Genomic DNA, 22,754 nt, shown 5'->3' on the forward strand with positions numbered 1-22,754 from the left:
CTCTGAAACCTCCATCCAGCGCTAAATCTTCCATGCAACTCTGATCTCTAAGGCAGGCACATCTCTGCATCCAGGCCCACAAGGATCCATTCAGACCCAAAGCCTCCAACCAACCCAACATTTCTATCCAGCCCAAACCTCCATCGAGACTGCAGATCTTTCATGCAGCTCCCAGATCTCCCTGTGGCCCTTAAAGTTCTCCATCCAGCCCCACAAAATCTTCCTTATGACTCCATAATCTCCATCGAGCTCACAAACTCTCCAGCATTTCCTCTTTCATCACCAAAAGGAAGTCGCTCTCCTGCCCTTCCCCTCACTGCTGCTCCCACACACAGCCCTCCCACGCACAGACTTTCTCTTCTCCCCAGTTTATGGCTAATCCCTATGTCATGGAGCTATTTAGATCAATCTAGATCAATCTATGCTCATGACAAGCGGCAATAGGCCCATGGGCCAGTTTCACGCAAAAAATGGGAAGGGAAAGGGGAAACGGGTAGGGGAACGGGAGCTGGGCTCAGAGAGGGAATGAGAATGGAACAGCGGCAATGATCTAAGGAAGAATACTTACTTTGCTGGCCATGATATCGGAATGCAAGATAACACAAAGTAATACAATCTAATTGAAATTGAGGGTAATAAATCAAACAAAACAAGAGAGAGAAGTTTCCAAAACTAAAAGGCCTACTTGAGTGAGGGCGCATGGCTTGGAAGCACACCCAGCCCTCTGCGTGGCTACCAGAGAGAGAGAGAGCCGACAGAGCCCGATCCCGTGACTTCTGTGCCGTATCTTCCTTCGCTGACCGTGAGGTCCTCTGGGATATGCAGTTCTTCTTCTCTTCTGAGAAGCAGGTATCTGGAAGGTTGTCAATCCACGGACCTGGAGTACTAACCCTTTAATTACCCGTGCTCTCCATGCTGTTTATGATGTGGAATACAATAAAATGCAGAATTACTAAACCATGACACATGGCCAGGGAGGAGCTAGGCCCTTCCCATCCTCACACCTTCCTGCTCGGGAAGTCAGATGAGAAAGAGGAGTAAACTGTCTGAGATAAGGAGAAAACCCTTTACTCAAAATGGTAAAGAAGTATGATATAACCCAATTTAAAGGAATCAATAGTAATATATCACACCAAAGGGAAAGGGAAAATATCTCCTAACTGTGCTGTGAGTTCAGGCAGAGCAGAAAGAGAAGGAATGTCCTCCCATCACCATCTCACTGCCTTCCTGGAGACCACATGGGACGAAGGCTGGTAATATTGTCGCTGTGAATTCCAGCCTTACAAGGTGGTGCAGAACGAACCTGTTCCCACTGATGGTACATGGAGCTGAGCCATCTGTTTTGCTGCCTTATCTGCAACAGTGGGACATCACTTCTACTTCCTTATCTTCACTTGCAACAAGTTTTGCGGCCTCCGCATTTCCTTCTTGAGCTTCCAATTACACAAGCCTGCTGTCCTTCAGCTTGAATCCGCCCCAGGTCTGCAAAAGGCTGTTCTCACAGTATGGAAAAGCTGTCTCATGATTCAGGTTGAGAGGTCATCAGATGGCCATCATGCATGGATTGCAAACAGGTACAAAAACTGCACACCCTCTGAAAGCAGATCTAACCCTCGTGCAGATGGTTCTGCAAACTGTGCTGTGCTATCCGTGCATGCAAGCACACCTTTGGCTCAACTTCCAGTTCAGCTTGCAAACTCCTTATCACCGCTCTCAGTGACTCAGTTCCTCATTTGGTTTGCTGCGCAACACATCTATCTTCCTGCACTGCTATCACTGTGCCACCTCAAACTCCACATGGAGCTGCCACAGAGCTCAGACATGGCTCTAACAAGAATCCTTCTTTCTCACTCAGGTTATAGCCCTTCTGGATTCCTCTTGCTCTTTATCCAGGGCATTCTGCCCATGATGCCAAGGGAAAATGTCCCGTCCCACTCGGTGAGTTGGGAGAAAGGTGAATCTTAGGAATCTCTCAAACCGGGCATCCTTTCTGAACCCAACTGTCCCTGGATTCCTCCTGGCAGGTGGAACTGGAATTGCCAGAGTTGGTCAGCCAATTCCTCCACCACTTGCTCCTCATTCCAAACACCATTCCGGATCATCATTCTGAACACCATTCTACACCACTCCAGCACAGTTCATTCCCTCCCATACTGTATACCTCTTTCCCTGCTGCTCTCCCGTCACCACCTCACACAGCTCCCCTCAGAGTTCCATTCTCACCCGATGCCATACGCTGTGAGATATCCCTTGGCAGTGCAGGTCCGCTGGCCTGCTGCTGTCCCCTCCCAGCTCCTGGTGCCCTCCAGCCCCTCGCTGGCAGCACAGGGTGAGAAGCTGAGAAGCGGAACCATCTGTGGCTCTGTGCAGCACTGCTCAGCTACAACTGAACCATGGCTGTGCCATCAGCATTGGTGTTCCTGTGCTGGACAGGGGCTGATTGCCCACCCTGGTGCAGGGAGATGGTGCCCTGATAACCTGGTTCCAGCACTGGATGCTGATGTTTGTCCCACTACCTCCACCTGTTTCCTCAGGCGTTGGGGAAATGCTGGATGGGGGGGTATTTGGATCTACGTACAGAGAGAAGACAGTTATGGGACACAGCCCCACAGCGCTGCACCTCCTATTTTTTGTACATTTACGCCAATTTTGGGCTCCCCACCACCACACAGCAGACGTTTGCTGTTCAGGAAACACCACATTTCCTCCAGTTGTCACCGCTGCCCCATAGGACACCCCCTTGAAGTGACCACCCCCTCTGCTACCACCCCTACACACCTGTGGGGTGTCCCATAAAAAGTGCACCCCCCCCCCCTCATTTTTTCTTCTCCCCCAAATCTCCCTCAAGTAGTGGTCGCTCAGCCTAGGGGGGCGTCCCCAGCCCATGACAAAGGAGAAAGGGCCTCTGCGGAGAGTGGCCCCCCAAAGTGTGGCCCCACCCCTGTCAGTTCCTCCACTTAACTATGGGGCAGGACCCAGCTCCCCACAGACACTGAGGCAAACAGAGGAGGTGAGCACATGGGGGGGTTCCTGGTGGGCTGAGGGATGTGGGGCAGTAGTGCGGCACTGGGGAAAGGTGAAGAGACGTGGGGTTATCGGGTGGGATATGGGGTCATGGGACTCATAGTGGCAGGATGTGGGGTTGTGGTAGTATGGGTTAGAGATATGGGATCATGGTGCTCTGTATCTTGATACAAGGCCAACGGGCTGGACATGGGGCAAGCGGACAGCATGTGGAGCTCTGGGGTGGGATGGGGGTTCATGGGGCTGTGGGGCTGTGGGGCAGGAAATATGGCTGTGGGGTAGCAGGGAGGGTTTTGTGGTGGGGCATGAGGTTTTGATGAGTTGTGGGGTGTGGAGAGCTGTGGGAAAGTGGTGGGATTTGGGGGCAGTGATGGGTTTCCAGATGGGGAGGCTCAGTGGCCCTGCTCCTCGTCTTCTCACTCTGAGCAGGAAATGCATTAATCAACCAAACTAAATCCTTATGGGGGCAGCACTCTCCTGTGGGTGTGGAGGAAGCTGTGCGGCCTCACCTCATAACCTCATGACTCCACACTGTACCCCATAACCACTAACCCCATGTTCCTGCCCCACAGCCCCGTGCTTCCATATTCATCCCACAGCTCTGTGCCCCACTGCCTTCCCTCCCTCCATCCTCATCCTCATTGCTTAGGAATGGTATGAGCCCATATCCTGCCCCATAATCGCATATCATGGCCCCATGACACCAAATCTCACCCCATGTCCTGCCCCACAGATCCATATCCTGCTTCATAGCTTTCTGCCACAGCCCCGGAGCCTTCCTCCTGCTGTGCTCATTCTCATCTCTTCGGGATTACTAGGACCACAAACACCTTCCCATAGCCCCATATCAGGCTTCATCACCCCATACCTCTCCCCCCTGCCCCATATCATGCCCCGTAGCTCCACATCCAACCCCATATCCTCATTGCCTGTCCCATACGCCCAGAAATTGACTTATCACCCCACGGCCCCAATTGTGCCCCATAGCTCTGCCTCATAAGCCCCTTCACTCCATAGTCCAACCCATAGCTCTGCTATCACCCCTTAGCTCATCCTATAGCCCCAGTTTGATACCATGGCCCATCCTGTAGCCCCAGTATGACCCCCTAGCCTGCCCTACAGCTCTGTGCCCTTTGTCCCACAGCCCTCCTCTCGCCATGCTCGTCTTTTGCTGTCCACGCGCTGACCTTCGCCGTGGGATTTCCTGCCAACGTCTTCACCTTCCTCACCCTCCTCATCAAAATCTGGTGTCACCGTCCTCATCCCCACCTCACCGCTGCCGACCTCCTCCTCCTCAACCTCATCACTGCCGACCTGCTTGTCCTCCTCTTCCTCCCCTTCAAGATGGCCGAAGAGGCAGCCTTGATGATTTGGCCCTTCCCCACAGCGCTCTGCCCCATAGCAAACTTCTGCTTCTTCTCCAGCATCTACCTCAGCACTCTCTTTATGGCTGCCCTCAGTGTGGAGCGCTACTTTGGGGTCGTGTTCCCGCACCGCTACAACCGGCGCCGGAGGTTATGGCGGACGATGGCTGCCAGTGCCATCCTTTGGGTGATGGCATTGTCCCATTGTTCCATCATCTTTGTGGCAGAATATCACAGAGAGTTTGGGATCAATGGGTCTGTGGCGGATGGGGGAAGGTGGTTTGGGAGTGAATGTGACCAAGACCAGGGAATCCGGGATCCGCAGGATCTCCAGCCCCAACACCAACTGCAACATCCTCCAGCCTCAAATCCTCTGCCTGCACAACCCCAAACACACCCCACATCCCCACCACCACCCCGTGGACTTCCCAGAATGCCTCTGAGACCCAACCAAGCCTGGGCTACCACTGCTACGATGACTTCTCTCAAGCCCAGCTGCACTTTGTCCTCCCACTGCGCCTTCTCTCTTCCTCATCCTCTTCCTCATACCCCTCTGCCATCACCATGTTCTGCTACATTGGCCTCATCCGTGCCCTCCTCACTCGACCCCCAAATCCCGCTGCAAAAGAAGTACCGCACTGTGGGGCTGGCTGTGGTCACCATGGTCAACTTTGGATCTGCTTGTGGACCCTACAACATCTCGCATGTGGTGGGCTTTGTGCAGCAGCGCAGCCCTGAGTGGAGGCCCTACGCTCTGCTCCTCACCACCCTCAGCGCTGCGCTCGACCCCTTCATCTTCTATTTCTCCTCCAGTGCAGTGCGGAGGGCGGTCAGTGGGATGGTGGGAGCAATTTGGGGCACAGTGTGTGGGTTTTGGGGTTGGTGTTGGCAGAGACAATGAGCCCCAACCTGGAGGAGGTTATGGGGTAAATGAGGTTCTTGTGATTGGAGTGGGCTTAATGGGGTAGGAGGTCAGAAATGGGGATGCTTCCAGATTCCTTGTGGTCAGCGTGGTCCCGCAGACGTGTCCAATGTTTGTGGGTCAACCAATTCTTGGTCAGTGTATCATTGTCCCATGGGGTTGGGGTCAGCATGGAAACATGGTAGAGATCAGTGGGGTCAATGAGATCCCATCGATGTGACCAGTGTGGTCAATGCAGAATCGTGAGTGTGACTTAATGTTGTCCCCGATGTCCAATGGGGTTGGGATCAATGTGGACCAAAGGATCAATGTGGACCCAGCGTTGCTTCATCCCCACTGTCCCCAATTCCTTCTGTGTCCCCCATGTCTGCAGTGCCCATAATATCCAGGAATGTCCCCAGTTCCTCCAATGTCCCCAGTGTCCCCCAGTGCCCTCAGTGCCCTCAGTGCCCCCAGTAATCCCAGTGTCCTGACAGCTGGCAATAACTTCAGGGCCATCAGCACTTCATGGAGATCCCTCAGCACACAGCCCCTCTCTCCATGGAAAGCGGCTGTTCCCAGATCAGAGGACATCTGCGGCCTGAAAGCAGAGTGCCAGCAGCCCACCTCGATCAGGATGTGCCCTGTACCCTGTAGAGCTGATCATAGGTGCAATAACAAGGCAAAAGTACTAATTAAAACCTATTCAGCAGTCATGTATTTGTCTCAGAGTTCCTGGTCTCGTGGCAGTGACAGCCACGAGAGCATCGCTCCCCACACTGCGGAGATCAGCTCACCCATCAGCTGCCTCCCAAACAACACATCTGGATGCGGTCTCTACGAGGCTGAAAGCTCTTCCCCAAAATCAGTGCTGGTCTCCAGAGTGTGCGCACCCCAGAACTTGCCCATGCAGGTCTGCAGCAGCTGGGACTGCCTGAGCCTGCACCCAGGTCATTGCCTAGGCAAAGTGGTCAGCTCCACGCCTCCAGACCCCCTTCAGATAGGAGACAAGGGTGGCTGTCGTAGGGGACTCCTCCTGAGGGGAACAGAGGCTCTGACACATCAGCCAGACTCTACCCGTAGGGAAGTGTGCTGCCCTCCTGGGGCCCTGCTCAGGGACATCACCAGGACACTCCCTGCTCCGGTTCACCCCTCTGGCTGTTCTCCCTTACTGATGGGTCAGGCTGGCAGTGATGCAGTCACTGAGAGAAGGCTGAGGGCCATGCAAAGGGTGTTCAGGGCCCTGGGTGGTCAGTGGGCAGAGTGGGAGTACAGGTGGAGTTCTCCTCTGTCCCCTCAGTGGCAGCGAGGGATACTGAGAGGACTGGGAGAACTCATCTGATAAATGCGTGGCTGAGAGGTTGGTGCCACGGCAGGAATTCTGTTTTTTCTGACCACGGGGCGGTGTACTCTGAGCTGGGCTGATGGCTGCAGGTGGATCCCAGCTGTGTGAAAGGGGGAAGCGGATCTCAGACCAGGAGCTGGTGGGGCTCACTGAGAGGGCTTTAAACTGGCGGCCTTTTGGGAAAGCGTGAGACACGGAGGGGTGACAGGACTGTGTCGGGCGCCCCAACTGGGGATGTGTGCAGTGCTCTGTGTGTGTCACCACTGGGTGCCCTCAGTACCACCACCCACTTGGGGACCACAAATACCACATGAGGAGACGACATCACAGCATGCTGTCCACAAGAGGAACTGACAGCAGCTCTTCGGCCACTTCTTTTCTCTGCTGCAGACTCGCTGTCCCCAAGCTGCTCCTGCCTCATGGCACCAATGGCAGTGGCCCACATCCTCGGTGAGTGACAATGGGGACGTGGTGCCACGGGGGTTGGTGGCCCTGTGTGGGACCAGGACCGTGTCCCTTGCAGGTTGGTGGCTGGTGGCAGCAAGCAGGGCACAGCAACGTGAGTATGGGGACAGGGGGAGAATGGGGACAGAGGGAGGGGAGTGTGGTCAGGGGAGAACAGAGGGGCCGCGGAGGGTGTGCAGGGACAAGGCTGACTGCTGTCCCCTTTCCTAGTGCCCCGACCCTCCCTGTCGCTGCACCCCAGCCAGGGGTTGTCCCTGGGGGACACTGTCACCCTGCGCTGCCACCTGCCCCAGCCGGCTGCCTGGGTTGAGCTCTGTCAGGATGGACTTTTGAGATCCTACAAGGACATGGACAAGCATCAGGTCCATGGCTGAGTTCTCCTTGGTTTGTGTAAAGCTGGAAGATGCAATGAAGTATTGGTGCCAGTATTGGGTTTGGAGCCACCGGGGGTATCAGAGAAGAGCGTCCCCATTGAATTGGTGGTGACAGGTGAGGGTTATGGGGCAAGCAGATGGGCCTGGGCATTCTCCACAGGGCCATGTCCCATCTCTGTTATCTCCCTGCATTCAGATCATCGATATTCCTCCACCTAACATTTCCATGAACCAGGAAAAAATTGTGGAAGTGGGGACCAATGTCACCATCCAGTGCTGCAATCAGGGCTATGGGGGCATCATCTTCTTGCACAAGGACGGGCACTCAGCCCCTGTCCAGCACCAGGACCCCCGTGGCGGGGGCACAGCCACCTTCATCCTTGTTGCGGTGACCCCAGCTGACAGTGGCACCTACAGATGCTCCTATCGCCCCAAGGCCTCCCTCTTTGTGTCCTCACCCCTTGGGGACAGCGTAACGCTGGAGGTGACATCCACACCTGCACGCCCAGGTAGGTACAAGCCCCTCATTTGCTTGCCCCCAGTGCTGCCCATGGGTGGCAGTGTCATCACATCCCTTCCCCATGGAGCTGATGCTGGGGATGAACACACCCAAGTACCTGTACCCCACAGGTGCTGAGTTGGTGTCCCGTGGGAACCTGGTGGTGGCAGTGGTGAGGGGCTGCGCTGCTGTCCTCATCTTTGGCCTCGGCGTCTTCTTTGTCATCGATGCCCGCAGCCTCTGGATACGGAGAGATGAGAGTCTGGGTGGGGAAGGGATTTAATGGCTTTTGATCTCCTGTACATCTCCTACACATCTCCCCCGTCTTTCTCTTCCTCTCCTTCCATTCTTCTCTAGAATCCACCAGGTGGGTCCACAATACATTGCCTATCGATTCCCTCAGATGTTCCCTGTCCCATCCCATCTCCTATAAATCCCCCCATGTATCCCCTGCCTCCCCTTCCAGACCCTATAAATTATCTAGTCCCAGTCATCTTGTGCGTCTGTGTCCATCCTTTACTGATCCACTGTAAATCCACCCAAGTGTTACCTGCCTCCTCTTGCATCCCCTGTTTATTCTCACAAGTGCAACAAGTTTCACACCCCCTTCATCCCCCATAACCCCACAATGCTCCCCTTCTGTTTTGACTCCAGTGCCTACCCACAAATTCCTGAGGCTGAGCAGTTCCAGATAAGTCTTTGGGTCAAGGACCCCTGATCCCAGCCTGTTCCTGGGCACCCCATACTCCACCTGGAACCCAAATCCCTGCCCATGAGGACCCCAGGATCCCCCAGATGTGATGGCTTACTCTAACCTTGTGTGATGCCCCAAAATCCTGACCAGGGGGAAGCACAAATCTGCATTGTGGAGATCCCCGAGGGCCCAAAACAAAGTCCTTGCACCAACTGGGGAAAACACAGCCATAAACATCCCCCTGACAGTGTGGGCAATCCATACAATGTAATAGGACTCCCAAAAGGCACACATATTTACTCGCAATATCGGACCAGTGTTACCCCAAATCAAAGTCCCCCCACAACCCCAAACACACCATCACTGACCACACCCACACACTTACAACAGAGCTGTCCCTCCTCACAGCCATACTGAGGAACCCCACAGTGGTTCTCCACCGTCTCCAGTTGCAGGAGAATGGCTCAAAGAGCAAGGACATTGTGAGTACGAGTGCTGCGTGCACTACCCAGGCTATGAGACCTTGAAGCTGTCAAAGCAAAAAGAAAAGCTGAGGCTGCAGTTAAGATAAGGGGGAAGCTAGCCTGGGGAGAGACTAAGGCAATGGAATGTGAGGAACGGTGTGAAAAGCCGTGTGATGATTAATGCTGGACCAATAGCTTTGCGAGCAAGACGCCTGATTTCTGTATGCTAACCAATCATGAGCTGTTATCTCCATGTGCACCCTGTATTTCTGTATAACTATGAGCTGATTTGGGCAATAAATCAAAGCTCCACCATTACTTCTATGAAGACATGTGGTTTGTTTCGGGGCAACCCTCCTTCAAGTGGTGCCCAAACAGGGACCCGGGAAAGCCGCACAAGTTGCCACCGTGGTTCGACGTGGAGGCAGCGGGACGCTCGAGAGTTGTCACAGCGGTTTGATGTGGAGGCAACGGGAGCGGGGAAGGTTGCTGCGGGTAAGTGCTGTTTGCCAAGAGGACAGGTAGCTCAGAGCGTCATGTGCCGAGAGGACAACGACTCAGACCCGCAGTGGGGTGAGTGCCATGTGCCAAAAAGGATAACAACTCGGGTAGGAAGATTGCGCAGCTTCCTCCTCCGCTACTTGCTGCTTGCATGGATGTGGAATTTGCAGCTGCACAGACACTGCTTCTTAGTATCCTCACTAAGCGAGGGGAGACAGTGAAGGACAAAGACCTAGCTAAGCTAGTAATGTGGGCCCGAGAACAGGGGTTCTTGAAGGCTCCTCCGCTCATTTTCATAGTGGAAGAATGGCACGAAACTGGGGACTGCATGTGGGACACATCCATTCAGGGCAAGGCGAAGGAGACTACAGCCCTAGGCGCTGTAGTCACAAATTGTGATTAATACTCTTAAGACTATGAGAGCGGAGGCGAAAGTGGCTGCCTCTGCTACCCAAGTTATAGCCGCTCCTGCAAAGACAGGGTCCTCTAATTTCCCCAAGAGCTGCTCTCATCTTTTCAATCTCTTTAGAGGACCAATGGCAGTGAGGGGCCTGGCGGGGTCAAGGCAGTGTTCATCCATGGCGAAATTGTTGAGGGGTGGGAGCAGGGGCCTCCGCAGACCACGCTGCGTCAGCACCTCCCGAGGAGGAAGCTCCTTCTCAGCCGGCTGCGGCGACTGGCATTAAGATGTGGAACTACATCGCGACAGAGAGCAAGGGGGCATGGCGAGCCGGCCGACGCTGTATCCACCCCTGCCAACCTCTGAGCCTCCTCCCACTGCGGATCTGCCAACCTCCAAGCCTCCTTCCGCTGCTGATCTGCAGCATGTCCCTCTGCCAGTTAGTGGAGACGAGGAGTCTGACTCGGAGGCAGACTTATTCCCCCCTGAACGTCATCAAGTTTCTATGGCAACGCCAGGAACAACCTACAGTAACTGAATTAGGGAGACAAAGCAACAAAGCCATACAGAAGCTAGAGGGTCGACGGGACCACGCGCTGAATTTAGTCCCTATAAAACCGGCCCAATCGGTGCAACAACTGGTTAAGCAAATCCTGGCTGTGGACTCCTGCGTTCCAAAGCCATCCTCTGGTCCTCTGTCTCATTATACTGTGGCAGAAGGGGCTCCAGTAACAGGACGGAGATGGACTGGCATAATTTGGGATGCCATTCTGGAAGGTGAGTGGCAAACAGTAGGTGCACTTGCCTGTCCACTCATGCAGAGTCCCCAAGGACCGCAATATGAGCAACACGAGTGGAAAGTTTTGCAGCAAGCGAAAAAGACTGTAGGAGAGAATGGGATAAAGTCTGATGTGGCGCGAATGATGCTTGATTGGCTATTTACTGTTGATGTTAATTCCCCGATGGACTGTGCTAATCTGGCTAGGCTGTTGTTAACTCCTTCTCAAGTTATTATTTGGCAACGGGAGTGGGAACACTTAGCGCGGGTGGAGGCTGGGCGTCCGCGTAACCAGGGGGATGTCTTGTATGGGATTAATCCTGACATGATAACGGGTTTGGGAGCATATGGGAATATGGCAGCACAGTTAACATATCGTTCGCAACTGCATTACTTGGCAGCTCAGTTGACTAAGATGGCCTTTAATGCTGTGCCTGACATGCAACCTTGGCCATCGTTCGCTGCCACTCAGCAGGGCCCAACCGAGCCAAATCCACCATTTTTGGACAGGCTGTGGAAGGCTCTTGCCAGTCAAACAGAGATGTCCGAGGAAGCTAAACAGAGCATGTTTTAGCTGCTTGTAGTTGAGAATGCTAATCTCCCTATGAAGCGACTGCTGGCTACACTCCCAGAAGATGCTGGGGTTGGAGAAATGTTGGATCTTGCTAGTAGGGCAGAGCAACAGCGTAGTGGGCAAGTTATGGCAAATGCCATGGCACAAGCCATCCAACCCACTGCGAGGCTGCTTGCAGCAGCTGTGACGAGAATAAGTGGGAAGGATGGAGGGCAGAAACCGGGGATATGTTTCCGCTGAGGGCAGAAAGGTCATTTTCACTGTGCCTGTCGCACCAAGGTCTGGTGTGAGAAGTGGCATGGGCCCTCGCCAGGTGGCGAGATCAGTGTGTAAATTTGGTATCAGATGCCTTATACGTGGTAGGAGTAGTGCTGCGTATAGCGCAAGCTTTGATTAAGCTCCCCCAGGACCCAAGACTAGCTCAACTCTTCTTGCAGGTTAAGCGGGCAAGAGATGATCGCTGTGTGCCTTGTAGCATCCTGCATATCAGGAGTCACCTAGGGACCCAGGGTCTAGGAGAGGGCAACGCTTGTGCTGATGCACTTGTCAGTCCACTACTACATGCCCCCAGGATTCCTTTCAGGCCGCAAGAAGCAGCCATAACATGTTCCATCAGTTGGCTAAGGCACTGAGGCGCCAGTTCGGCCTGACGGGTACAGAAGCAAAGGGCATTGTGCGGGCATGCTCTCAGGGTTCACAGCACGGGTCTAGCCTAGGTCTGGGAGTCAATCCAAAGGGTTTACAAGCCTGTGGGATTTGGCAGGTGGATGTCACTCACGTGCCAGAATTTGGGAGGTTAAAGTATGTACATGTATCCACTGATACCTTTTCTAGAATGCTGTGGGCTACGGCACAGGCTGGTGAAAAGGCAGCCCATGTGGTGAGGCATTTGACAGCTTGCTTTGCAGTCATGGGTGTGCCTCAGGAGATAAAAACGGATCATGGTCCGGCGTACACAGGTGGTTGGGTTCACAGGTTCTTGCAGATGTGGGGGGTAAAGCATGTCACTGGAATCCCTCCTAGTCCCACGGGTCAAGCAATGATAGAAAGAGCTCATAGAACTGTTAAAGAATACCTAACGAAACAGAAGCAGGAGGAAGAGATTGATCCAGTCGTGAGATTATCACGAGTCCTTTTTACCCTTCACTTCCTTAGCCTAGTAGGAGATGCAGAATTAGCTCCTGTAATTATACATCATAGTCAGATTCATATGCAGTCTACTCCCTCAGAGAAGGTTCAATATAGGAACCCTACCACTGCCATGTGGGAGGGTCCTGCTCCGCTACTGTTTAACAGTAGAGGTTATAGTTGTGTCTCCCCAGGATCTGGCCCATTATGGGTTCCCAGTAAATGAACCAAACCAGTCCTGAACATCAACAACCCATCTCAACCCGACGACTACAACAGCGACTCCGGCGAGCAATAGCCGCGTGGTGTACAGACATCATCCATAGTGCCGCGACTGCCAGGCTGCGACCGGTATTCCCTCAGCAGATGGCAGAAAACATCTCATCGGGAAGGCCTCTTGGCCACTGGGAACTGCCAGGAGCAATTAGCGGTTACAAGAATCAGAAGTGCACTAATTGTGGGGTCGGGTACAGTTATTGATCCAGTGCGGGGGCTGTGGTATTTTTACTCATCGGGATACTGAAACTGTAGGTAAAACTGGTGTGCCGTGTGGTCTTAGCTTACTGACGAGGAACGCTTTGTAGAAGTGTGTAGCACAAATCTAGTGCGTTCTTATAGACAGTGATTGGTGTGCTGATAAGCGTGCCTTGCTTACTGTAATGCTCACAAAGAAATGGTTCAAGATGTGATTCCTACTACCTGGCTTGTGCCAAAAGAAAAAGGGGAAATTGTAGGAGAGTGGCTCAGGGAGCAAAAATTTGTGAGCTCAAGTGCTATGTGCACAGCCCAGGCTATGAGACCTTGAAGCTGTCAAAGCAGGAAGAAGAACAAAGGCTTCAGTTAAGATAAGGGGGTAGCTAGCCTGGGAAGAGATCAAGACAGAGGAATGCGAAGAACAGTGAAAAAAGCCGTGTGATGATTAATGCTGTACAAATAGCTAGCGAGCAAGATGCGTGATTTCTGTGTGCTAACCAATTATAGGATGCTGTGTGCACCCTGTATTTCTATATAAGTATGGGCTGATTCTGGCAATAAAAACCCCTTTAGATGTTTCCACCATTACTTCTGTGAAGATGCGTGGATTCATTCAGGCCGCCTTCCTCGAGTTTGCCATCCTGGGCTTTCGTTTTCAGGTTGACAGCCCTGTCGAAGCCTTCCTTGTTCTTCTTTGCACCCCTCACCACATCCAGTTCCAGCTGGGCCTTGGCCTTCCTGCCCCCAGCCCCACACAGACCAGCACCCACACCACCCTCCTGCCAGGTTCCCTGGCCCTGCTGACACTGCCTGTGCATCTGCTTCTTGCTCTCCACTTTGACCTGCAGGTCCCGCTTCAGCCATGCTGCTCTCTTCCCTTCCTTTCCGGACAGCCTGCACTGGGGATGGAGAGATCTTGTGCCCTGAGCAAAGCGGCCCTACATATCTGACAGCTCTGCTCCTCTCCCTGTCCTTGAGGACAAATTCCCAGCTGTGTGGGCTGCTTCCCATCACTCTGTCTCTCGTCCATCCATGTGCCTATCAATCTGTCCGTTCATCCATCCATCCATCCATCCATCCATCCATCCATCCATCCATCGGCCTGCTGGATCTCCTGCTCCTGGGGATGCACCTCCTGATCCAGTATGGACACAACAAATTCAAGCCACCTTCTGCCTGTTCATCTCTCTATTTTGTTACCTATTGGCCCTACTATCCACACAAACACCTTAACTCTCTTTCCTACTGTCTATCTGTCCATCCACTCCGAAAACCTCCACTCACCCCCAGAATCCCCAACCAGACCCTAAAAAACTCCAACTGACCCCCAGAATCTATGTACTGACCCCAAAACTTCCATTCATCCCAATGATCTCCACCCATTCCCAAAACCTCCATCTCACACCAAACTCTACATCCAACTCCACAATCTCCATCCAGCCACCCCTAATCCTTCATCCAGACCCAACATCCACACCCCACACCACCCTCCAAACACAGCCCTCCAAAACCTCAATGAACCCCAGGACCTTCAGCCCCAAAAATCATCATCCACCCCAAAAAAACTGCATTCAGTCCACACATCCACCATCCAGCCATACAAATGTCACTCATCCCCCAAAACCTCTGTCCTCTCTGAAACTTCCTTCCTGCCTCTAAATCGACACCAACCTCTGATCTGTACAGCCAGACCCAATCTCTACATCCAGGCCCCCAGGACTCCATTCAACCCCAAAATCCATCATTCAAACCATAATTCCCCATCTACATCAAAACCTCCATCCACCCCAAGATCCTCCACTCAGACCCAAAGCCTCCAACCAACCCAACATTTCTATCCAGCCCCAAACCTCCATCGAGAAGACTGCAGATCCTTCATGCAGCTGCCAGATCTCCCTGTGTCCCCACAGGTCTCCATCCAGCCCCCCACAATCCTCCATCTGGACTCCATAATCTCCATCGAGCTCACAAACTCTCCAGCATTTCCCCTTCCACCACCAAAAGGGGGAAGTCAGCTCTCCTGCCCTTCCCCTCACTGCTGCTCCCACACACAGCCCTCCCACACACAAACTTCCTCTTCTCCCCCACTTTCTGGAAAACCCCACTACCCCTCTGTCCTGTTCCCAATTGTCACCCAAAGCAATTTTCCCTCCTCACCACAAATCCTGCCCCAACACCACTGTGGGATGGGGGCTGGTTTGGCTTCTGGAGATGGAGATGCGCTGTGGGGAGCACACGGTAAGGACACGTGTGCTGTGGGGAGAAATGTGGTGCAGGCACAGGGCACGTGTTGATGACATGCCTGTGCTGTGGAGGCACACGTATAGTGCAGACCCAGGGAGCACATGCTAAGGACACACATGAGCAGCAGTGTGTACAGCTGGTGGTGCACACATAGGGCATCGCACAGACACACACAGAAGCACAGAGTTCAGCGTGTCCCACACGTGTGTTTGTACACCTGATGTGCACATGGGATGGTGCACACCAGTTTAATACACATCCACGTGTTCACACGCACAGGTACATGGCTGTAATTCACACGTGGTGGTGAGCACACCGAGCACACTGGCACTGTGCACCCTTGAAGTCCATGTGTGCGCACAACACACCCGTGTTTGCATACACATCTGGGGGCATCAGCGGGGTCCCCGCGTGCCCACCTCGGCGTAGATAATGGGGGGTTCAGGAGTGGTAGAAGAGGTGGGGGGGTGGGTGCTGGGGGTCACAGCTTGCAGCTGGGCGTAGGTCAGACCCTCGCTGTCACCGGGGGACACCTGGGGACACAGGGACAGCAGTGTGACCATGGGATCCCAACATGCCTGAGGGGAAGACAGCACTGTGTAATGGGTGGGGGGCTGTCCAGGAGAAGGGAGTTGGGACTGTGGGGTGGTGTAGATTTTGGGAAGCTGTGGCTGTGACATTGGGGTTCCCTGAGGGTGGTGTCTGGGGTTCCCACTATGGTCCCAATATGTTGCCTGCCCATACAGTCTGGGGGTGTTGAAGGCTTGGAGCATGCCAGGGAGCTTCAGTTCGGGGTGTGGGGCATCCCCATGGTGGAGATTTGGAGGTCCCCATGGGCTGGATTTGAGGGTGCACACAACGTGATGGGAAGGCATAAAAGGGAGAGGGCTCCTTGGGGTTCCCACGGGCAGGGTTTGGGGTTCCCTGTTGAGGTCTTGAGGGGGGTGGGCAATGGGGCATTTTGTTGTTAGGGGTCCCCTGACCCAGACACTGACCTGGAACTGCACGGCCTCGGGGCTTCTGGGTGTGGCACCTGAGTCATAAACGGGAGGGGAGATGGGTGGGATTATGAAGTGCCCAAAGAACACCAGCTGGGATCCATAGGGGATCTATGGGAAATCAAAGCCATTTAACCCCTTCCCCACCAGGCCTCTCAGCTCTCTGCATTTGTCTTCTCAGAGCAACAAGGAGGAAAGAGACAGTGATGATGACAATGGCAGCAGCACAGCCCCCCGCCACTGCTGCCACCAGGTTCCTGCTGGGACCCCCATTGACACCTGTGGGGTTGAAGTGCTTTAGGTGTCTCCATACACAGCCCTCATCACAGTGGATGAGGGATGCAGTGACACTGTCACCCATGGGTGAGAAGGGGAGAACGAAATGGGAGCTCAGACCTACCTGGGGGTGCAGGTCTGGGAATCACTTCCAGGGTCACATTATCCCCAAGGGGTGAAAACAGAAGGCAGCAGCCCCCGATGCGGTAGGAGCACCTATAGGTGCCAGAGTCAGCTGGGGTCACCCCGAAGAGGGTGAAGGTGGCTGTGCCCCAATAATCGGGTTCCTGGTGCTGGATAGGGGCTGAGTGCCCTCCCTTGTGCAGGAGGAAGGAGGCCCCATAGTCCTTATTCCAGCACTGGATGGTGATGTTGCTCCCCATCTCCACATGCTCTTTGGGGCTCAGGGAAATGCCAGGTGGGGGATACCTGTGATCTGAGCACAGAGAGGTAACAGAGATGGAACACAGCCCCGTGGGATCAGCCCAGGGCCATCTGCTTTCCTCAGTGTCCTCACCTGTCACCAACAGCTCCATGGGGTCACTCTTCTGCGATGTCCCTGCAGGCGCCAACCCCTGGTACTGGCACTGATATATCACTGCATCTTCCTGTTTAATGCTAGTCAAGGAGAACTCAGCCATGTCCTGCACGTTGTCCTTCTGCTCGATGTATGTTGGATTTTGGTACCGATAGAGTCGGACCCAGGCAGCTGGCTGGGGCAGGTGGCAGCGCAGGGTGACATTGTCCCCCAGGGACGCCCCCTGGCTGGGGTGCAGCGATAGGGAGGGTCGGGGCACTAGGACAGGGGACAGCAGTCAGCCTTGTCCCTGCACACCCTCCTGGGCCCCTCTGCTGCTCCCCTGACCACACACCCCTGCCTCCGTCCCCATTTTCCCCTCACCCCATACTCACGTTTCTGTGCCCGGCTCACTGCCACCAGCCACCAACCTGCAAGGGACACAGTCCTGGTCCCACTCAGGGCCACCAACCCCCGTGGCAACACATCCCCATGGTCACTCACCCAGGATGAGGTTCACCACCATTGGTGCCATGAGGCAGGAGCAGCTTGGGGACAGTGAGACTGCAGCAGAGAAAGGAAGTGGCCGGAGAGCTGCTTTCAGTTTCCAAGGGACAAGAAGTGACATGATGTCACCTCCTCAGTGTTGCAATTGCGGTCGCCAAGGGGTGGTGTCTTTGGGGATACGCCATGGGCTTCTCTGCATGAAGCTGGAACTGCAGTCGCTGTTGGGATGCCCCACACAGGCAGTCACCTCTCAGCTGTCACACGCTTCCTGCAAAGCACTGCCAGTGTGTGGCAATGCACGGCATCATCTAAGGGTGTGTAAAACACAGGACACGTGGCTTCAGTGGGGTGTCCCACATGGGATGTCACAGGCGGTCCCCAATACATCCAGCCTGCTGTCTCCACAAACTTTGGGTTCCAAACTCTGTCCCCACTGTGCTTTCCTCCACAATCCTCGATGAGGACAGCAGCAGGAACCACTGGGGACACAGTGACACCCACACTGACCTCTGTCACATGCTAAGGACACACACATGTGCATTATTTTGTACGTGTATCAGTGCACACACACGATGTCACAGACACACAGAGGCAGTGTACTAACCATGTAGTAACGTGTGTACGGCTGCTGTGCGTATGTGACTGTGCACACACATGTAATAGACATGAAGACATGCAGTGGCACACATGTGGGTGCAGACCTATGGGTGTGCACACGTGTGGTTGGGAACATGGACTCATCGAGGCCTTCGGGTGGCTGGGGACAGATCTGATGTCCCACAGGACTGGTGATGAGATGTTGGGGTGGATTGTCAAGAGCTCTGTTTGCCAGAGGCACGGTGGGTGTATTTCTGGGCAGGACTGGGAAGGTGTGAGGGATCCCTGAGGAATGAGGAGTTCCTCTGGGGCAGATGGGGAAGGAGTGCAGTCCCACAGGGCTGGTTGTGGGGCGGTGCTGTGGTTTGAGGTTGGGGGTCCCAGAGCTGGGAGGAGATCGCACAGAGGGACAGAACTGTAGGGCTGGGGTGATCTGTGGGGACCGTCGAGTCCTGCGGCTGCCCCCCACCACCCCACCCCATATAAAATCAGCTCTTCCCCACAGAGCAGCCCGGCCCAAGCCCGGGCACACACCCATGGCTCCCCGCAGCCACACAGCGCTGTGTGATGGGCACTGTGTGAGCTGAGATGCGGACACGGGGCGCAGTGCGGTGCTGATGGGAGCGATGGCCGATGGTGCTGTGTGCTGTGACACATCGCTGTGCTCAGTGCTGTGAGCAGCGGAAAGACGCAGCTGTGCTCTGTGCTGTGTGCAGGGATGGGGGAACAGGGCTCCAAAGTGAGGAGAAACTCATCCCTTTGGGGGTTTATCTGTGAGACTCCATTTTATGCCACCATGAACACGTGAGCTGTGAATCTTCCGATGGAATGCACAGCACTGCAGGCAGGCATTCAGCTCAGAACTGTGGCTGTGTGTCTCTGCCAGGCTCCATCAGCCCTCTCTGAGCGGAGAGAAACACCCAGCGCTCCACATCTGCCTCATCCATGGCACCGCCCTTTGGGGTACGGACATCTGTGACAAACTATTGCCAAGGACGGAGCACAGCAGGAGGGAAATGTCATCCTTGGCAAACACCTGAGAGCTCACCAAGGACTGCAGCTGCTTCCACTGAACCAGACTGATGGGTTTGTCTCACAAGAACAAGGACAAACACCCAATTACATTTATGGGTTTGTTTCTCTCTCTTTTCATTTTCAACACAAGCCTGTTAAGAAACAAGAATATCTTCAGTCAGTAAGAGTAGAACGATATCATATATTTCATGAGGGCTATTCTGAAAGTAATGCCTGCTGATTGATTATTTTGGCACACAACATCAGAGGTGAATGTCAGTGGGACAGCAGCAGAGGTGGAACCTTCCCACCAATGTCCCATCACATTCTGTTGCCATGGGACAGACGGCAGCAGAGGGGACACATTGGCACAGTGGCATCTGACACGGATATGTGGAGGAGGCAAAAGGGATGGGACTGCATTCCTCCATGCAGAAATAATGGCCCCACTGACATTCATCGAGGCTTGTGAGCACTGGTGGAGACCAAGTGGTGGATGTGAGCCCAGCGAGGCGGTGCGATTCAGCAGTGGTGACAATGACACATGTGTGAGAACACTCCTTGGATTGCACGCCTGTTGTGGGGTAGTGCACACCTGTTGTTACACACCACTCAGTGTTATGGGGGCTTTTGTGGTGGACTGGGACCAACCCGGGGGTCCCTCAGGGCTGGTGGTGGAGGTTGGTGCAGAGTTTGAGAGTTGTGGGGGTCCTAAAAGAGTGCTGGTGGGGCTTGGGTGTGGACTGGGGAGGATTTGGAGGTCTTGAGGGGTGTAAAGGAATCCAGGTGATAAGGATGCACTGTGACGGTAGCGCTGACCATGCAGGGATTTGGTGGGATTTGGGAGGATTTGGTGTACACCAGTGGGGATTTGAGGGATGTTAAATGTGGGGAGATTTGTGGGACTGGGGGAGCAGAGAGCATCAGTGAGACCCAAGCGGGGAACTTGGTGTCTGTTTCCATTATTGCACTCCACAAATGCAGCAATCGGTGTGGGGGACATCAGTGGGGTTCCCCAAAGCCCAGCTGGGCGTAGATAACCGGGGGCTGGGGGACTGCGCTGGGCCCAGGGCGGCAGAAGCTGGGGGTCACAGCTTGCAGCTCAGTGTAGGTCAGCCCCTCGTTGTCAGCGGGTGGCACCTGGAGACACGGGGGAACAGCGGGGTGATACCATGGGGTTCCCCAAAGTGCATGTGGGGGGACCAATGATCCCAGTATGTGGGAAAGAGCCAAGAGAGTGCGCTTGTGGTTCTGGGCTGGCTGAGATTCGGGGTCTCCCTGGGTCAGACTTTGAGGGACGCTACAGGAGTTGTTATGGGTTCCCTCTGCTTGTTTTGAAGGTTCCCATGGAGTCTCTGGTGTTCTTAGGGCTTGGATGTACCCAGGGTACATGGGGGCTTAGATGAAGGATGTGGGGACTCAGCACACTGTTGATTTGGGTTCCCCATGGGTTGGATTTGTGGTGTACAGATAGGGTAAGCCATACAATGCTGGAGGAGTTCTGGGTTCACCATAGGCAGGGTTTGGGGTTCCCCCTGTGCTTTGGCGGGGAGGAGTCAGGGGGCAGTGTTGTATTTGAGGTCACCTCACCCACAATCTTACCTGGAGCTCATTGGCTTTGGAACTCTTGAGAGGTTCACCTGGACCAAAAAGGGGAAAGGGGGAGTATTGAGGTTATGGGAGGGCCCCAGAGAGAGACCAGAGGAACATGAGAGGGGATTTATGCAGGATGGACAGGGAAATAGGAACTCTGGGGAATGTACTGCAGATGCAATGGAACGTTTGGGAGCATCTGTGGGGGAATGAAACCATTTAACCCCTTCCTCACCAGGGCTCGTAGTTCTCTGTATCCGGCCTCTGCAGGCAGCCAGGAGGAAGAAGATGATGAGGATGAGGATGAAAGTGAGGGCAGTGGCACAGCCCCCTGCCACTGCCACAACCAGGCTCCCACGGGATTCCCCATTGGCATCTGTGGAGTCCGGGTGTTTGGGTGATGCCATCTGCAGAAACCACCTCCTAAGGACGGGATGCAGTGACACTGCCACCCATGGGTGACACGAGGGACATACACATGGGAGACTCAGACCTACCTGGGTGTGTAGGTGGGGATGTCACCTCAAGTGTCACACTGTCCCCAAGGGATGAGGACACAAAGGGGTAACCCCAGGGGCGGTAGGAGCAGCTATAGGTGCCGGTGTCAGCTGGGGTTACCCCAAAGAGGGTGAAAGTGGCCATTCCTCCACCACTGGGGTCCTGGCGCTGGACAGGGGCTGAGTGCCCACCCTTGTGCAGGAGGAAGGCGGATCCATAATCCCAGTTCCAGCAGCAGATGGTGACATTGGACCCTCTCCCCACGTGGATACTGATATTGATTGTTGTCATCACGTGTCCCTCGAAGCTGAAGGAAACGCTGGGTGGGGGATATCTTGCATCTGTGTGCAGGGAGCGGAGAGAGGTGGGACACCACCCTACGGGTACAGCCCAAAGCTAATCGTTATTCCCAGAGCCCTCACCTGTCAGCACCAGCTCCACGGGGTCACTTTTCTCTGATGTCCCCAGTGGATCAGACAGATGGTACTGGCACCGATACGTCCCTGCATGCGCCCAGCTTGTGGCCATGAAGGAGAACTCGACTGCATCCAGCTCCTTGTCCTTGTACTTGTTGTGTGTCCTACCTCCATCATGGTACAGCCAGACCCAGGCAGCCAGCCGGGGCAGGTGGCAGCGCAGGGTGACAGTGTCCCCCAGGGACACCCCCTGGCTGGGGTGCAGCGACAGGGAGGGTCGGGGCACTAGGACGGGGGAGAGCAGTCAGACTTGTCCCTGCACAGCCTCCTTGGCCCCTCTGTTCTCCCCTGTCCACACTCCCCTATCTCTGTCCCCATTCTCCCCGTCCCCATACTCACGTTGCTGTGCCCTGCTCGCAGCCACCAGCCACCAACCTGCAAGGGACACGGTCCTTGTCCCACACAGGGCCACCAACCCCCGTGGCACCACGTACCCATTGTCACTCACCAAGGATGAGGGCCACTGCCATTGGTGCCATGAGGCAGGAGCAGCTTGGGGACAGTGAGACTGCAGTGAGGACAAGGAGTGTCTGGAGATCCACTCTCACTTCCCCTTGGAGACACAGTGGCATGATGTCACCTCCTCATCTGACAATTCTCTTCCCCATGCCATGGCACCATGGGGCCCAGGATGGGATGACACACGTGGAGTGGTACATACAACCGTTACTGCGGTGTCCCACACAGGCTGACAGCTGTCAGCTGTCACACACTGGCCCAAAAAGGCTGCCTGTGCGTGCCCTTGCTGGGTGTCCCCATGAGATCCCAACTGCAGCACACATGGCTGCATTGAGGTGTCCCACAAGGGCTGTTACATGCGGTCCCCAACATGCCCACCCTGCACATTCCCCACTGTCCCCACCGCACTTTCCCACTGGGGGCAGCATCAGGAATCCTTGGGGACACCTCACATCTGGAAGGGCAGACAGACAACCGGCTTCAGGTGGGGGAAAATCACAGCAATCATCTCCAAGGAAACTTATCTGTTTCCTTGACAAGAAACTTATCTCCAAGATATTTATCTGTTTTTAAACCATATGCACCACGTC

The 22,754-nt window shown here is 54.5% G+C and overlaps 2 protein-coding genes and 2 pseudogenes across 2 annotated transcripts; 2 read left to right on the forward strand and 2 right to left on the reverse strand.

Moving 5' to 3' along the window:
• Positions 1–4,168: 4,168 nt before the first annotated feature.
• LOC121108674 lies at positions 4,169–5,729 on the forward strand (annotated as a pseudogene).
• Positions 5,730–7,465: 1,736 nt separating this feature from the next.
• On the forward strand, positions 7,466–8,255 carry LOC121108675 (immunoglobulin superfamily member 1-like). The gene is made up of 3 exons (XM_040656691.1): positions 7,466–7,531; positions 7,670–7,982; positions 8,104–8,255. The coding sequence occupies exons 1-3, from the start codon at positions 7,466–7,468 to the stop codon at positions 8,253–8,255; spliced, it is 531 nt and encodes a 176-aa protein (XP_040512625.1).
• Positions 8,256–15,415: 7,160 nt separating this feature from the next.
• LOC107049514 (osteoclast-associated immunoglobulin-like receptor) lies at positions 15,416–17,610 on the reverse strand. The gene is made up of 7 exons (XM_040656690.2): positions 17,525–17,610; positions 17,416–17,451; positions 17,021–17,299; positions 16,628–16,939; positions 16,375–16,506; positions 16,225–16,262; positions 15,416–15,762 (listed from the first exon to the last, which is right to left on the reverse strand). The coding sequence occupies exons 1-7, from the start codon at positions 17,553–17,555 to the stop codon at positions 15,625–15,627; spliced, it is 966 nt and encodes a 321-aa protein (XP_040512624.2). The 5' UTR covers positions 17,556–17,610; the 3' UTR covers positions 15,416–15,624.
• A 1,642-nt stretch (positions 17,611–19,252) lies between these two features.
• Positions 19,253–22,237, reverse strand: LOC107049567 (annotated as a pseudogene).
• Between the last annotated feature and the right edge of the window lie 517 nt (positions 22,238–22,754).

The sequence above is a fragment of the Gallus gallus genome (genome assembly GCF_016699485.2).
Source record: "Gallus gallus isolate bGalGal1 chromosome 31 unlocalized genomic scaffold, bGalGal1.mat.broiler.GRCg7b 31_unloc2, whole genome shotgun sequence".
NCBI classification, from domain to species: Eukaryota; Metazoa; Chordata; class Aves; order Galliformes; family Phasianidae; genus Gallus; species Gallus gallus.

Bases quoted from the DNA above. Each gene is read 5' to 3' on its own strand.
- LOC121108675 (XM_040656691.1), top strand. From the start codon at position 7,466: ATGGCTGAGTTCTCCTTGGTTTGTGTAAAGCTGGAAGATGCAATGAAG. The intron at 7,532-7,669 runs GTTTGGAGCCAC...CCCTGCATTCAG, and splicing joins AGTATTGGTGCCAGTATTGG to ATCATCGATATTCCTCCACC. The intron at 7,983-8,103 runs GTAGGTACAAGC...TGTACCCCACAG, and splicing joins ATCCACACCTGCACGCCCAG to GTGCTGAGTTGGTGTCCCGT.
- LOC107049514 (XM_040656690.2), bottom strand. From the start codon at position 17,555: ATGGCACCAATGGTGGTGAACCTCATCCTGG. The intron at 17,300-17,415 runs GTGAGTATGGGG...CCCCTGTCCTAG, and splicing joins AGTGAGCCGGGCACAGAAAC to TGCCCCGACCCTCCCTATCG. The intron at 15,763-16,224 runs GTCAGTGTCTGG...CTGTGTCCCCAG, and splicing joins CCGAGGCCGTGCAGTTCCAG to GTGTCCCCCGGTGACAGCGA.